The sequence below is a fragment of the Coregonus clupeaformis genome, chromosome 8 (genome assembly GCF_020615455.1).
Source record: "Coregonus clupeaformis isolate EN_2021a chromosome 8, ASM2061545v1, whole genome shotgun sequence".
In the NCBI taxonomy this organism is placed as follows: domain Eukaryota; kingdom Metazoa; phylum Chordata; class Actinopteri; order Salmoniformes; family Salmonidae; genus Coregonus; species Coregonus clupeaformis.
In genome coordinates, this window is record NC_059199.1 from 54,083,122 (window position 1) to 54,099,949 (window position 16,828).

The 16,828-nt window shown below is 42.3% G+C and overlaps 1 protein-coding gene across 1 annotated transcript; it reads right to left on the reverse strand.

Annotated features, from left to right (window-relative positions):
* Positions 1–842: 842 nt before the first annotated feature.
* On the reverse strand, positions 843–14,421 carry LOC121571327 (lysophospholipid acyltransferase LPCAT4). The gene is made up of 13 exons (XM_041882730.2): positions 13,731–14,421; positions 11,551–11,917; positions 10,918–11,030; positions 10,643–10,703; positions 10,264–10,322; positions 9,842–9,876; positions 9,656–9,710; positions 9,465–9,547; positions 8,823–8,945; positions 5,642–5,795; positions 4,566–4,658; positions 2,153–2,288; positions 843–1,519 (listed from the first exon to the last, which is right to left on the reverse strand). Exons 1-13 carry the CDS (start codon positions 13,818–13,820, stop codon positions 1,302–1,304), a joined length of 1,587 nt encoding a protein of 528 aa, XP_041738664.1. The 5' UTR covers positions 13,821–14,421; the 3' UTR covers positions 843–1,301.
* Between the last annotated feature and the right edge of the window lie 2,407 nt (positions 14,422–16,828).

The window sequence follows — 16,828 nt, forward strand, 5'->3', positions numbered from 1 at the left end:
CGAAAGAAGATGAAGGGAGACTTGAGGAAAGAGATCGCTGAAAGACTTGGGAGACATAAAATGCAAATCCAAGCAGATGCAGCAAGAGGTTATCAAATAGACATCAGAAAGAGGGAAGATGTAGGGAAGATCTAGTTAACACAGAAGGGATAGAAAATGAAAAATAGGGAGTAAAGGAAACAGATATAGGAAAAAAGGTGAAGTAGCCAGTTATAGAAGTGGAGAAAGTGATAGCAACCAAATACAAGATGGAAGAGAAAACAGAGAAAGAGAAAGTCAAAAGGACGAGAGACGAGCAGAGGCTACTACTGCTCCTAATATTAACATTGATAAAACTGAAGGTGATACTGAAAGAGCCTCAACAAGGACAAAGAAAACAGAGACAGACAGAACAACGGTGAAACAACGGGTCGAGGCAAAGGATAAGACAGAAAAGCCAAGTCCCATGATGAGAGTAAAGAGGAATAGCAAAGCTGCAGAGAAGGGGGAAAAAGGAATTGTCGAAAACAGCAAACCTAGCAAAAAAGAGAAAGGGGATTAAGCAGAGGACAGAAAAGCCTCGTCCTATGATAAGTCAGAGAAAGAAGGGTAAAGGTTAGAGAGAGGACTTTGAGCCTGTTGTTCACATGAATTGTTGTGCAACACCATAGGTAAACTCAGACCATCGTCTTTCAGCTCGGAAAAGTGGATTTCTACAGGTGTAGGCTTATGTAAAATACAATACAAAATCCTGAGAATAGTCATTTACATTTGGTTTATATATATATATATATATTTTTTTTTTTTGTTCTTTAAACAATACAAATTATTCACATACCACATCTCTTTCAAGCAGTACAAAATACAAGAACTCTTAATTTTATTAAAACATTACATTTATAAATAACTATCGTGATACTATTTTCACAGCATCTTGATGAACAGATTCAGAGAACTGTGACATAATCATAGCTAGCTATGTACATTGTAAACAATGTCTTCGAGACAATATATAACCCATCTGAGACGCATTTAACTAGTCATGACATATTCCCTTTGACATCTATGGGGCTTACTGTATACTGTAGAGCTGCTTTGTGCAGGTTCTCTCTATTTCTCAAAACAGTATAAGCCCCATAGAAATAGAATTCCTAGAAGGGGAATCGCCATTAAAGTCAATTGGGTGTCATTGGAGACGTAGCCAGCGACAGACTAGCCTTCAGAGTATATAAATACAATTCCTAGAAGGGACATAGACCACAGCAATTTGACTGCCCAGTCTGTTCTAGGAATTTAATTACTATGCTTCAGAGTTCCTTCACTTAGTCATCCTTCTTGTTGGGTAGAGCAGAGCTGTTATCAGCTGTTTTAGAAAGCAAGGCCGATCTGTTGTCGCTAGGCAATCCTTCATTATTGTTTGCAACCTTCCCATTGATCAGAGGAGTCGATGGCGTTGTAGACTCTGCCCCCTCAGATGCGAGGTACTCGCTGATCAGCTTCTGATAGGTGGGATGGGTGGTCAGCACTCTGAACAGGTCCTCTGTAGAGATACAACAACATAGCATTAGGGTTATTGACAAGACTGGGGCTCTCTCAACTTGTCTTTCCTTCAGTCCTCGCTACCTATCTCCTTGCTGCCTCAACTGTATTGGAAAAGGTCCACGGTCCCTCCCCTCTGACCTTCTCCAATGGGTTTTGAGAAGGAGGCAAGGAGAGAGGATGCGGGGGAATCGAGGAAAGATTGAGAAAGAGCCAGATCGCTCTTCTTTGAAACTACTGGTGTCACATGATCACAGACTTGGTTTCTGCTCAACAGCCACAAAAGGCAAAAATAAGTTTAATAATACACCACTAATGATCAAGGTAAGTTGGGACGGGCTGAATGTAGCCCATGATCTATAATAGTTATGACTGAAAACACTTTATATAATGTATACCGGATGTGTTTAAGTACCCTCTATCCAGATGTAATATGTATCAAATAACTATTTTTGCTGTGTAAAAAACATGCCATGTAAATAATGTGTAGAATATACACATGTAACAAAATTAGTTATTTTTGTCCTCCTAAGAGGGCTGGTGGTAGATGGGCCCCAAAAAATAAAGATACGTTTATTAGATTCATCAAGTTGTTCATTCATTTAAATTAGATTAATATAGATTGGTGTCTTGCGTTCAGTGGGCGCGCCTCTCCTGGACAGTTCTGAGTACAGCTCCTCTGTGTGGTACTGAGGACTCCCCACTAGCGCCCCCATCAGGTTAGACACATCCACTGCAGTCAGACTGCCACTACCCTCTGTGTCATACAGCTGCAGACACACACAGCAGATAGTTATACTGGGTTAAAAATATACAGTTTATGTCAGTATATAAAGTTAATATACGGTTTGTAAAATATATACATACACTTTATATAAAACATAGTTAATATACAGTTTAAAATATGCCATTTAGAAAATACAGTACATACATATACAGTGCATTCGGAAAGTATTCAGACCCCTTGACGTTTTCCACATTTTGTTACATTACAGCCTTATTCTAAAATGGATTAAATTGTTAGTTTTTTCCTCATCAATCTACACACACAATACCCCATAATGACAAAGCAGGTTATAAGTTTTCAATTTTATTAAAAATAAACTGAAATATCACATCTACTCTAGTTCATTTAGCAGACAAGATTTGCTTAGAATTCCATGGCATTATTTTATAGTATGAAGAACACAATTGAACAAAGAGTAAAAAAATTGAAAGTATATTTTCTCCAAACGATTTGAGGGAGTGCGCACATGCGGCTATTCTATGTTGAGCGGTTAACAAAGAAATAGGTATTCCTGTATGCTTAATTTAGAGTTATTAATGTAACTTTAGTTGTTCTACAAACGTTGGGCTATATGTTTAGATTTTTAATACATTGTAAGGCTGCATGATGCGACTAATGATGATTTGACAAAAGTCGCTTGAAAGGCATGAGCTCTGCTTTGTTTTTTGCGCAGGCTTACATCAGTCACTCATTCACAATTTGACAAGCACTTGATAATGCCTAGAATCTCACGGCGGCATCCCCTTTGTGTGGCCATAATGCACCCTAAAAAAATCCATGCGGCAGGTAGCTTAGTGGTTAAGAGCGTTGTGCCAGTAACCGAAAGGTCGCTGATTCTAATCCCCGAGCCAACTAGGTGAAAAATCTGTCAATATGCCCTTGGGCAAGGCACTTAACCCTAATTGCTCCTGTACGTCGCTCTGGATAAGAGCGTCTGCTAAATGACTAAAATGTAAAAATGTAAATGAAAGGCATGAGCTCTGCTTTGTTTTTTGCGCAGGCTTTAAAAACATTGCGCAACATGAGCTCATGAGCTCTCATGAAGTGTTTGATTAGATTTTCGAAAAACATTTGCATTGGGGTCAGAGGGATTAGAGGGACAATAGAATGCTGAGTACCAGGCAGTTAGCAAGTTTGGTAGGCTACTAATGACAATCACCAGCATCAGAGCTTGGAGAAGCCTATTTACCTTGACTAAACAGTCACGTGGAATTTGACTGCCTTCATGACTCGTGACCGCCGGTGTGGCGGTAATAGGGTCACCACAACAGCCCTAGACGTGACGCTTGGCATTCAGAGTTCAATCTTGGATTCATCAGACCAGAGAATCTTGATTCTCATGGTCAGAGTCCATTAGGTGCCTTTTGGCAAACTCCAAGCGAGCTGTTATGTGCCTTTTATGGCTTCCGTCAGGCCACTCCACCATAAAGGCCTGATTGGTGGAGTGCTGCAGAGATGGTTGTCCTTCTGGAAGGTTCTCCCATCTCCACAGAGGAACTCTGTCAGAGTGACCATCGGGTTCTTGGTCACTTCCCTGACCAAGGCCCTTCTCCCCCGATTGCTCAGTTTGGCAGGGCGGCCAGCACTAGGAAGAGTCTTGGTGATTCCAAACTTCTTTCCAAATCATGTCCAATCTATTGAATTTACCACAGGTGGACTCCAATCAATTTGTAGAAATATCTCAAGGATTATCAATGGAAACAGGATGCACCTGAGCTCAATTTCAAGTCTCATAGCAAAGGGTCTGAATAAGGTATCGGTTTTTTATTTTTAATACATTTGCAAACAATTCTAAAAACCTGTTTTCGCTTTGTCATTATGGTGTATTGTGTGCAGATTGATGAGGATTTTTATTTATTTAATCCATTTTAGAATAAGGCTGTAACGTACAAAATGTGGGAAAAGTGAAGGGGTCTGAATACTTTCAGAATGCACTGTATAAATACAGCACATGTAAAATATACTGTATATGTAAATTTTATAGGTTAAAGCGTCCTCTTTATACTGTATATACCGCTTGGGTACCAGTCTGTTTCTGCTCTCTTGCCAACTCCTTATGGAATGGTCATGCCAAACATGTTGGAGTTGACAAGCGCACAAACAGATCTGGGACCCAGGCTACGTACACACACACTTTACAGGTTGAAATGTCTAACTTCGTACCAGGTTTTACATGTACTCTAAACATTAACACAGGGGTTATGAATCTATTCTCCACGTACACACACACACACAAACAAACACTGGGAAAGGTACTTACAGTGAAGGCGATGTGAAGGAGAGACTTGAAGTCCAGAAGGCTGGAGACAGCAGCCACACTTAGATAGAGCTGTCTGAGATCCACCTTGTCATCCTGCAACGCAACGCACACACACTGACGACGTTTACATGCACACCAATATCCCGTTATTATTCGGGATACTCAAGTATTCTGTTTTTGAGTTGCGCATATAAACATCATATCCCGTTTACAATAACCCGAAAAAGCTTGTATCATGGTTATGTGAAACCAGGATAAGATGCCTGGGTTATGCGGATCTTAGATGGGATACTGTGGCATGTAAACATCTTATTCCGTTTACTGTTCTTTTTTTTCGCGGTCTATGCAGGCTCAGTTGCGCATTTCATGGGTATTGTGCAGTCTATGGTGTTGTGTGATGATGTTCTCATCTGATTGTCAAACAAAACACTTCAAAAAGTAGGCTAGTTGCACAGTTTGATCCACCATAATAGTTCCATTATAATTCATTTTGCTGATATTCCGTCCTGGACCGTATAGCATACTTGGTACTTTAAAGTTTCTGCTTATAAATTCCGATATTTGGTAGGTCATATTATGATTTTGGACATTTGTTTGTCAACTATAGTTAGATATATGCAGCTTCTCTTCTGTCATAACTTGTTGCTCTAGAATACTAAATAAAGTAGTGCTCACCAGAATATGGTCTTACATCGATAGAATGAATGCATTCATCTACTTAGCACCTTTAATATTGTTCGTTTCGTTTAGGGACTGGGAGAAAACGCAATAACTCCAAAACAGTGGCAAGATTAGTCCTGTGCAAAATGTCCAATGTCGTCAGTTTGACCGGTTTTAATTAAGAAAATGAAAAGCGGGATATCAAAAGGTGCATGTAAACAGCTTATCCCGAATAAGACCCTACGCGGAATATGAGCTACTATCCGGAATACTGTGCGTATGTAAACGAGGTCACTGTTACACAAACAACACAGAAACAAAGTACACACAACACCAATAAATACTCAAATGTACAGCACACACTTGACGCTGGTGGACAATTATACCTTGGAGTAGTTTACCTCGGAGTACTTTACCTCAGAGTAGAGACCACAGATCTTAGCAGCAGTCTGTCTGTCAGTCAGTCCCATAAGAGGGACCAGCTCATCCACAACAGCACTCGAACCCAGTTCTGACTGACACCGGTCAATCATCTGAGTTAGTGCCACCTTAACCTCTGACTCTCTGAGGCTGAGGATGGAAAGAGAGACAAATATGGAAGGGGAGAGAAATGAGAGAGGTTACCAGGAGGTTTCTAGATGATAATTTAAGAAGTATTGCATACAAGAAGTTACGATCAAAACACCAAAGCCATAGGTAAATAACCTTCAGAAAATATTCAGACCCATTGACTTTTTCCACATTTTGTTAGGTTACAGCCTTATTCTAAAAATGATTAAATTGTTTATTCCCCCATCAATCTTCACACAATACCCCATAATGACAAAGCAAAAACAGGTTTTTAGAAATATCACATTTACATAATCCTTTACTCAGTACTTTGTTGAAGCACCCTCGGCAGCAATTACAGCCTCAAGTCTTCTTGGGTATGACGCTACAAGTTTGGCACACCTGTATTTGGGGAGTTTCCTCCATTATTCTCTGCAGATCCTGTCAAGCTCTGTCAGGTTGGATGGGGAGCGTTGCTGCACAGCTATTTTCAGGTCTCTCCAGAGATGTTCGATCGGGTTCAAGTCCGGGCTCTGGCTGGGCCACTCAAGGGCATTCAGAGACTTGTCCTGAAGCCACTCCTGTGTTGTCTTGGCTGTGTGCTTAGGGTCGTTGTCCTGTTGGAAGGTGAACCTACGCCCCAGTCTGAAGTCCTGAGCACTCTGGAGCAGGTTTTCATCAAGGATCTCTCTGTATTTTGCTCCGTTCATCTTTGCCTCGATCCTGACTAGTCTCCCAGTCCCTGCCGCTGAAAAACATCCCCACAGCATGATGCTGCCACCACGCTTCACCGTAGGGATGTTTCCAGGTTTCCTCCAGACATGACGCTTGGCATTCAGGCCAAAGAGTTCAATCTTGGTTTCATCAGACCAGAGAATCTCGTTTCTCATGGTCAGAGTCTTTAGGTGCCTTTTGGCAAACTCTAAGCGGGCTGTCATGTGCCTTTTACTGAGGAGTGGCTTCCGTCTGGCCACTCTACCATAAAGGCCTGATTGGTGGAGTGCTGCAGAGATGGCTGTCCTTCTGGAAGGTTCTCCTTTCTCCACAGAGGAACTCTAGAGCTCTGTCAGAGTGACCATCGGGTTCTTGGTCACCTCCCTGACCAAGACCCTTCTCCCCCGTTTGGCCAGGCGGCCAGCTCTAGGAAGAGTCTTGGTGGTTCCAAACTTCTTCCATTTAAGAATGATGGAGGCCACTGTGTTCTTGGGGACTTTCAATGCTACAGAAATGTTTTGGTACCCTTCCCCAGATCTGTGCCTCGACACAATCCTGTCTCGGAGCTCTACGGACAATTCCTTCGACCTCATGGCTTGGTTTTTGCTCTGACATGCACTGTCAACCTTATATAGACAGTTGTGTGCCTTTCCAAATCATGTTCAATAAATTGAATTTACCACAGGTGGACTCCAAGTTGAGAAACATCTCAAGGATGATCAATGGAAACAGGATGCCCCTGAGCTCAATTTTGAGTCTCACAAAGGGTCTGAATACTTATGTAAATAAGTTGTTTTTTATTTGTAATACATTTGCTAAAATTTCTAAAAACCTGTTTTCGCTTTGTCATTATGGGGTATTGTATGTAGATTGAGGGGGAAAAAATCTTCTAATCCATTTTAGAATTAGGCTGTAAAGTAACAAAATGTGGAAAAAGTCGAGGGGTCTGAATACTTTCCGAATGCACTGTATACAGATAACTGACAAAATTATGGAAACATCGGAGTCAATGAGGGATACAAAGTAATTAACATCCCATCATGCTTAGGGACATGTATAAAAATGCTGGGCAGGCCATTCTTTTGGCTACCATGGCTATGCCACCATCCACAAGAAGTCACTGAAAGGTTTGATGAGTATGAAAACTGTGTAAACCACATGTCATGGCCGTCTCAGTCACCAGATCTCAACCCAATTGAACACTTATGAGAGATTCTGGAGCGGCGCCTGAGACAGCGTTTTCCACCATCATCAAAAAAACACCAAAGGATTAAATTTATCGTGGAAGAATGGCGTCGCATCCCTCCAATAGAGTTCCAGACACTTGTAGAATCTATGCAAAGTTTATTTGAAGCTGTTTTGGCTCATGGTGTCCCAACGCCCTATTAACACACTTTATATTGGTGTTTCCTTTATTTTGGCAGTTACCTGTATGTATATATTGTAATGGCTTCGGTTCCTAGTTTCTAAAGTAGCCATTTCTATAGATGCTTTGCATGCACGGTTCCAACGTGTATTCCCATTAATGACTTGAGAGAGTTGATAGATATTTATTACTCAATATTTTTTTGTAAATATGACAATTTAAGACATTTGAAAACTGTTTTTCTGTAGAATCTTCTAAGGCCTGTCACACCTGTTCCAATTCAACACTAACTAACGCCATCTTCCCATAATCCCTTTATTCTACTCCTACAGGTAAACCACACAGGTGACACAAGCAAAAAAGGAAATTACCATATACATACGTTTTCATACATTGATACACAATAAAACTAAAACAAGTTCTATACATTTTCTTTTCTAATACATTTAAGTCATTTAGCAGACGCTCTTATCCAGAGCGACTTACAGTTAGTGAGTGCATACATTTGGCATACATTTTTTTTTTCATACTGTAATACAAAATGGTTATTGCATATATGACTCTACATACACACACACACCATAGATAGAGCACATATGTATGACTACACACAGGCACACAAACCACAGGTGACTGGTTGCACTTTAAATGGGGAAGACCAGCTCATAGTAATGGCTGGAACCGAGTGTACTGTGGTCCTCTGTAGCTCAGCTGGTAGAGCACGGCGCTTGTAACGCCAAGGTAGTGGGTTCGATCCCCGGGACCACCCATACACAAAAAAATGTATGCACGCATGACTGTAAGTCGCTTTGGATAAAAGCGTCTGCTAAATGGCATATTATTATATTATTATACTTAACAGTATAAAACACATCAAACATAGGTTGATATCAATTAATTCACTCCATTCCAGCCATTATTATGTGCCGTCCTACCATCACCAGCCTCCTGTGACACACGTCTCTTACCCGTCTTTGTGCAGCAATGAGAGGGTTTCTCTGGCTGGGGGTTCCAGGGGGAGGGAGAGCCCCCCTAGCATTCTGGTAGGAACACGCCCCATCACATGGTCTGTTGCTGGGATACCCAGAGCCCTGAAACACATAGATGATACTGTTAGAACACACACACACACATATATATATATATCTCTCGTTCACATAAGCAGTGACTACTACTTACTTAAACTGCATATAGTTTACTAATCGTACTACATACTATTTAGTCAAAACGAATGCAGTAAACAACAAATATCAGCATACTAGGCTCATCCTACTGAGAATGCATCATCTATGTGCGATTCTACTAGATGAAGTGGAAATTAGTATGACATCCTGGCATTTAAAGCACACTCAATTTGAGAAATGTCACATACAATAAAACAGTTTTTTTTTTTGCATACCCAAAAAGCCTACTATTTAGAACGCAAGTACAGGTATTCGGACACAGCCATAGTCTTTAGCTGGGCTACCCAGTGCCCTGACAAGCATCAAAGAGGTAAACTCAGTACTGTTAGAATAACACACATACCGCAAGAACAAACACACAGCTCAGTAAGACTGTGAGCCCAAAGATGATACACACACAGAGGCAGAAATGCTGTGTAAACTCACTTGGCCATGAGTTTCTGGATGTTGTCTGCATAAAGGTTAGAGTCATCCTTCTCTTCCTGAGAGGGGGTGTATACTGGCAGATACTGTAACCAAATCAGAGTACAGGATATTAATACTGACAGGTAATATCGCCAATAAGAGAAGAGGACATATATACTGACAGCCAATTTCAAAACAGAACACTATTATACCTCAACAGTAACGTTAGTGTAGAGCTGAGAGCAGGTGTGCCACAGTGTCTCAACCCTGGAGGGAACAACAACACCCATCAGTGAAATATCAGATTGAAGAAACTTGTTTCCAATATTATTTATGTTAAATGGAGATTTGATAATGAAGTTGATTGATTATCATATTTCATTTAGATGGAGCCTTACCAGGTTGTTCCCTTGTGGGTCCAGCGCACAGTATCCTAGAAAAATAAGCATGGAATATTTTTTTTTTTACTCACATGTGCAGACAGTACATCACCTGATTCTGTTCAGAACATTGCATCGCCTACATTTAACTCAGTTCAAAACACATCCCGTACAGGCATGCTGTGGCGCCATGGGAGTTCCACAAACATTAACTATCTATGATTAGAAACCAAACAACATGGTATTTTCCCACGACCAGAACACATTGTAGTCCTTATTAGGAAGGGTGCTCTCAGGCCCAATTCCAATCCATCAGCTACTCTGTATGGGGCTGGTCTAGTGGTAGTGCAGTCATCCCAGACCATATATGCTCCTGTAGACAGTGGTTCAATCCCCCTGTTCCACCACTCACTTTCTATTTAATTTCCCTCTCTACTCACCAGTTTATTGGGGTAGTGCAGCAGAACTGGTTGGACTGGGACTCCAGCCAGGAAGGCACCTAGAAGGGAGAGAGAACAGTAAACCAGTCAGCTCACACCCTTCTTTCTCCCCTCCCTATGTAACACATCATGCCATCCATTCCTTTAGGTTTAGCAGGAGAAGTGACTATTTGTTGATTTAAGACATGAGATTATTTATGTTCTCCCCAATACTGGGTTCAAATACTATTAGAAATGATTTTAACTACTTTAGCTGGGCTTGATTGAGCTTGCCTGGCACAATGGAACCAATAGAATAGTCGCAAAAGTGCAAACAATCTTGCACCCCAGGCAGGCTAAAAGATTTCAAATAGTATTTGAACCAAGGTCACGTTCTCACCAGGTTTAAACTTGATGAGAATGGTGCCGTTCGTAGTGGTGCCTTCTGGGAACATCAGCATCTGAGAGAGGGAGGGGAATAGAGGGAGAGAAAGACAGTGATTGATGAACAGAGACAATGACAGAGACGGGGAGTGAGAAAGCAAGGGAGTTAGTAAAACCAGTCCTTGACCAATAGGAAATCCTTGAACAGTTGGGTTTACATGTCTCGGACAAGGCTACTACGTTACACCAGTTATCCCCATTGGCCTAATATGAACTTTGACCACTGCTTGCCTGTGGCCAGTAGCCATTGGACGTGAGCCTCTCTTTGATCTGCGCAACAGCTTGTTTCCTGGACTCTGGATTCTTCCTATTTACCATCACTGACTGGTTAAACTCCAGGAGGGCTGAAAGAGAGAAAAGAGAAACCATATACAAGGCTGTTATAATGTGACATAACCATAATAAAATGATTACTATATTAATTAGGACACAAAGGCCACTAAAGGCCTGTGCTACTGAAGAGATAGGAAAGGGAAAAAGTAAGAGAGAAAGAAGGAAGGACAGGAAAAGATAGCGGGAGTACACATACAGGAGAAGTGAGGCAATAGTTTGTTTTAGGAGTTCGTCATAATTTCTCAATACTCCCTATTATCCAATCCCTCACCTTCAATTCCTCCCCTCCTCTCATTCGCCATCTCACCCCAACAGAGTAGAATTATGTTGCCCCCTGTGTGGCATTTTATCTTATATTATATTAAGGTTACCATTTGAGGACAGTAATCAGATACTAGATCTGTGTCTTTTATGGGCAATTTTGACCAAGAGTCACAGGAAGGCTCTGGTTCTCCGATCTGGACACCACCTTAGCCAACTGTGTGTGTGTGCACGCGCATGTGTCCCACTCCCAGTTACCCCCACACTCACCCCCTATAACGGGAATTTTTAGGTTTTCCGATCGGGACACCACTGTAGGTAGCTGGGTTTCCGTCAGCACCAACATATCCAGGAAGCTACTGTGAGGCGCCACCGCCAGCACGGGAGCCTCCTTACGCCCCGCCCTACGACCTTTAACCCGGACCCAAAAGAACCCCAGGAAGAAAAACGCTGCCCGGCCCAGGACCCGGATGATGGGATGTAGCAGCCACCAACGCCACCCCACCACTACTGGCCGGGAGCGTTCCAACTCTGACAAGCCGGCCGAACGCAGCCGGGCGATAGGCCACATCATCAGGAAGCAGAGGGCGACCAGGAAGATTCGTATGGGGAAGAGGATGGTGCCCAACACCATGCCCTGTGGATGGGAGGGAGAGGGACATGTTAATATATGTTAAATTGGGTAGGCTACAATGTATAATGTTTATTCCACGCACAGAGGCAAACATTCTGGCAAAGGCTACAATGTATCAAATCAAATTTTATTTGCCACATGCGCCGAATACAACATACCGTGAAATGCTTACTTACAGCCCTTAACCAACAATGCATTTATTTTTTAATACAAAAGTAAAATAAAACAAAAAAGTGTTGAGGAAAAAAAGAGCAGAAGTAAAATAAAATAACAGTAGGGAGGCTATATACAGGGGCGTACCGGTGCAGAGTCAATGTGTGGGGGCACCGGCTAGTTGAGGTAATATGTACATGTGGGTAGAGTTAAAGTGACTATGCATAAATAATTAACAGAGTAGCAGCAGCGTAAAAAGATGGGGTGGGGGTGTAAATAGTCCGGGTAGCCATGATTAGCTGTTCAGGAGTCTTATGGCTTGGGGGTAGAAGCTGTTGAGAAGCCTTTTGGACCTAGACTTGGCGCTCCGTTACCGCTTGCCGTGCGGTAGCAGAGAGAACAGTCTATGACTAGGGTGGACTTCCTCTGACACTGCCTGGTATAGAGGTCCTGAATGGCAGGAAGCTTGGCCCCAGTGATGCACTGGGCCGTACGCACTACCCTCTGTAGTGCCTTGCGGTCGGAGGCTGAGCAGTTGCCATACCAGGCGGTGATGCAACCAGTCAGGATGCTCTCGATGGTGCAGCTGTAGAACTTTTTGAGGATCTGAGGACCCATGCCAAATCTTTTCAGTCTCCTGAGGGGGAATAGGCTTTGTTGTGCCCTCTTCATGACTATATTGGTGTGTTTGGACCATGATAGTTTGTTGATGATGTGGACACCAAGGAACTTGAAGCTCTCAACCTGTTCCACTACAGCCCCGTCGATGAGAATGGGGGCGTGCTCAGTCCTCTTTTTTCCCCCTGTAGTCCACAATCATCTCCTTTGTCTTGGTCACGTTGAGGGAGAGGTTGTTATCCTGGCACCACACGGCCAGGTCTCCGACCTCCCTATAGTCTGTCTCATCGTTGTCGGTGATCATGCCTACCACTGTTGTGTCGTCGGCAAACTTAATGATGGTGTTGGAGTCGTGCCTGGCCGTGCAGTCATGGGTGAACAGGGAGTACAGGAGGGGACTGAGCACGCACCCCTGAGGGGCCCCATGTTGAGGATCAGCGTGGCAGATGTGTTGTTACCTACCCTTACCACCTGGGGGCGGCACGTCAGGAAGTCCAGGATCCAGTTGCAGAGGGAGGTGTTCAGTCCCAGGATCCTTAGCTAAGTGATGAGCTTTGAGGGTACTATGGTGTTGAACGCTGAGCTGTAGTCAATGAATAGCATTCTCACATAGGTGTTCCTCTTGTCCAGGTGGGAAAGGGCAGTGTGGAGTGCAATAGAGATTGCATCATCTGTGGATCTGTTGGGGCGGTATGCAAATTGGAGTGGGTCTAGGGTTTCTGGGATAATGGTGTTGATGTGAGCCATGACCAGCCTTTCAAAGCACATCATGGCTACAGACGTCAGTGCTACGGATCGGTAGTCATTTAGGCAGGTTATCTTAGTGTCCTTGGGCACGGGGACTATGGTGGTCTGCTTGAAACATATTGGTATTACAGAGTTCCTGGCACGCTGTTACATGTTACAATGAATCCAGAATATACATGCGTGCACAGCTGATAATCCACAATAGGCACATGCATGCAGACGCACAAACCATTCAAATGGGTCCTCTTTTCAACATAAACTCTTACCACATTTCCTCAAGCATAATAAAACAACTCACCCTTATTCTCTGCGCCCTGGTCAGTTTCAGTTTGTGTATAAATGGGTGAGGGTAATCGGATGTTGCTTGGCGACTGTCCTGCCTCTCCATGGCGACTAGGCAAGCCTTGACAGACCCAATATCTGTAAAAAAGTAGGTCAGACCCAACCAGATTTCAAATTAACCCTTTGAGGTTTGATGTGCGAAATATTCACTAAATGGCGTCGAATATCCAGGTGCGTCGACAGTTTAATTCCGCCGCAACTATTTAGCTTTCGTAAAAGGTTTTGATATAAAAGTTATAAAAGTGCCTCTCAAAATGTATCAAGATGCAGAGAGCCAAATCCAATGCGAGGGATAGGAAAGGAGACCGAGTGCGAAAGTTGGTTGGATAAAAACAAACAAAGAAACAAGTTCAAAAGTGAAAACGATCCAAGTGAAATCAAAGATGTGAATCCGTACTCCTAAAAAATCCCAAAACGTTGATTTATTGTACTCTAATACAAGGAACTTTATACGAAATGTGCGCTCCCGTCCCTGCACATATCGTAAGAAATAAGAGTAACAACTAGCATTGGTGATCTTCTTCGGTGGGGTTTTAGGGCGGACTACATCCTGAAAAGTTATATTGCCGCCCACTTTTTCGTCTCCTTCCTCTTGAAAATAAAATATTCCATTGCGGGAAGGGGGGGGGGATAATATATAAATAACTCGAAACCCATTCCACTCCTTCAGTCACTACCCAATCCAAATAATCATGTTAGGTTTTGGGCCATTGCAAGCGATCTGCTTTCGTTTTCGAGATGATCGATCTCTGTCGAGGGAGGAGCTAATTTTTACATATTATGTATATTTATTTATTCTGAAAACATTTCCGTTCGTTGGCAATGTAAATTCTCGCAAATGCTTTCAATACACTTACTTTTATGTTCGCTAGCTGGACAGGCAAACGCCGCGGAGTACTAAACTGTAAACCAATCAAAACTCGTTTACCATGGTACTATCCCTGCTGATCACGTCTGCCAATCACATTATACGTATCTAAAGTAGTAGACAGTTGGCGACATCTTGAGAGTAACCTCACGTAACAGGCGCTTGATAATATATATATATACATATATATATACATATATATATATATATATATATATATATATTTTAAATAATGTTGGGGGAGTTTTTTGTTCTGCACGGTACAGAAAACCTCCCCGATAGTTTATTTTTATTTTATTCTCGTCAAGCGCCTACTACGTTAGGTTACTCTCAAGATGTCACAAGCTGTCTACTACCTATAGATACGGATAAAGTGATTGGCAAAGGTGATCAGCAGAGATAGTACCATATGGTACACAGGTTTGGCTGTAACCTGGTCTCAAAATATTTCGTATTATTCTGTACGTAAATCAGTGACAAGCATTTTAGTATGATATGTTACGTTTTGTATGGTATGTATTAATTTGTGGATGTCCATCACCCATTTCGTATGATATGTTACAAATTACAATTCACATTATATTTTGTGAATTTGTAAAAGATACATTATGTTACCAATTTGCAAAACCTACAATATGTTACGAATTTGCTAAACGCTACGGAGCTGTGAGGGGAACGGCACCTCCTTACCTTCAGGCTCTGATCAGACCGTACACCCAAACGAGGGCACTACGTTCATCCACCTCTGTCCTGCTAGCCCCCCTACCTCTACGGAAGCACAGTTCCCGCTCAGCCCAGTCAAAGCTATTCGCTTCTCTGGTACCCCAATGGTGGAACAAGCTCCCCCACGACACCAGGACAGCGGAGTCACTGACCACCTTCCGGAGACACTTGAAACACTACCTCTTTAAGGAATACCTGAAATAGTATAAAAGTAATCCTTCTACTCCCCCCTCCCCCACCCCACCATAACAAAAAAAAGTGGTTGTCCCACTGGCTATCATAAGTTGAATGCACCAATTTGTAAGTCGCTCTGGATAAGAGCGTCTGCTAAATGATGTAAATGTAAATGTATGAAATGTTACAAATTCTAGCTAGGTAGCTAACGTTAGCTAGCTGGCTAATGTTAGCTAGGCTAGGGGTTAGGTTTAGGGTTAAGTTTAGGAGTTAGGATAAAGCGTTAAGGTTAGGGGAAGGGTTAGCTAACATGCTTAGTTGTTGCAAAGTAGTTAAAGAGTAGTAAGTAGTTGAAAAGTTGCTAATTAGCTAAAATGCTAATGTTGTCCTTGATGAGATTTGAACTCGCAACCTTTGGGTTGCTAGACATTCGCATTATACACCCATCCACCCCAACCAACCACCTTACTTTTATTTTTGCCTTAAGTAACCATTGGTCTTATGTAACTATACCAAATGTAACGGATTTACCTTACTATATTACGTCTAGTCTATGAGACCTGGCTGCAAGAATGGCGCTGGAGAAGATGGCTGCCGTTTTACAGCCCTCTAACCAATTGTACTATTATGTGTGTTTTTTGCGTTATTTGTAATTTATTCTGTACATAATGTTTCTACCACCGTCTCTTATGACCAAAAAGAGCTTCTGGATATCAGGACAGTAATTACTCACCTCCTATTGGAAGAAGATTTTTTCTTCAACGAGTTGGACACAAAGGATATTGTACAGACACCCGACAAGGCCCAAATCCCCATCATTCGCATGAGAAATAGACAGAGATATCGTGGACGTAGGTCGGGGTGCCTTGTAAGGATCCGACGGCGAGCGAGTAAACTGCCTCTTCCATCAATCCTATTAGCCAATGTTCAATCATTTGAAAATAAATTGGACAACCTAAGATTAAGGTTATTCTACCAACGGGACATTAAAAACTGTAATATCTTATGTTTCACCGAGTCGTGGCTGAACGACAACATGGATAACATACAGCTGGCGGGATATACGCTACATCGGCAGGATAGAAAGGCTGACTCCGGTAAGACAAGGGGTAGTGGTCTGTGTATATTTGTAAACAACAGCTGGTGCATAAAATCGAATACTAAGGAAGTCTCGAGGTTTTGCTCGCCTGAGTTAGAGTATCTCATGATAAACTGTAGACCACACTATTTACCAAGAGAGTTTTCATCTATATTTTTTGTAGCTGTCTATTTACCACCACAAACCGATG

Coding starts and splice junctions, on each gene's coding strand:
- LOC121571327 (XM_041882730.2), bottom strand. CDS start 13,820: ATGGAGAGGCAGGACAGTCGCCAAGCAACATCCGATTACCCTCACCCA. Junction 10,323..10,642: donor TCTCATCAAGTTTAAACCTG/GTGAGAACGTGA, acceptor TCTCCCTTCTAG/GTGCCTTCCTGGCTGGAGTC. Junction 9,711..9,841: donor ACCCACAAGGGAACAACCTG/GTAAGGCTCCAT, acceptor TGTTCCCTCCAG/GGTTGAGACACTGTGGCACA.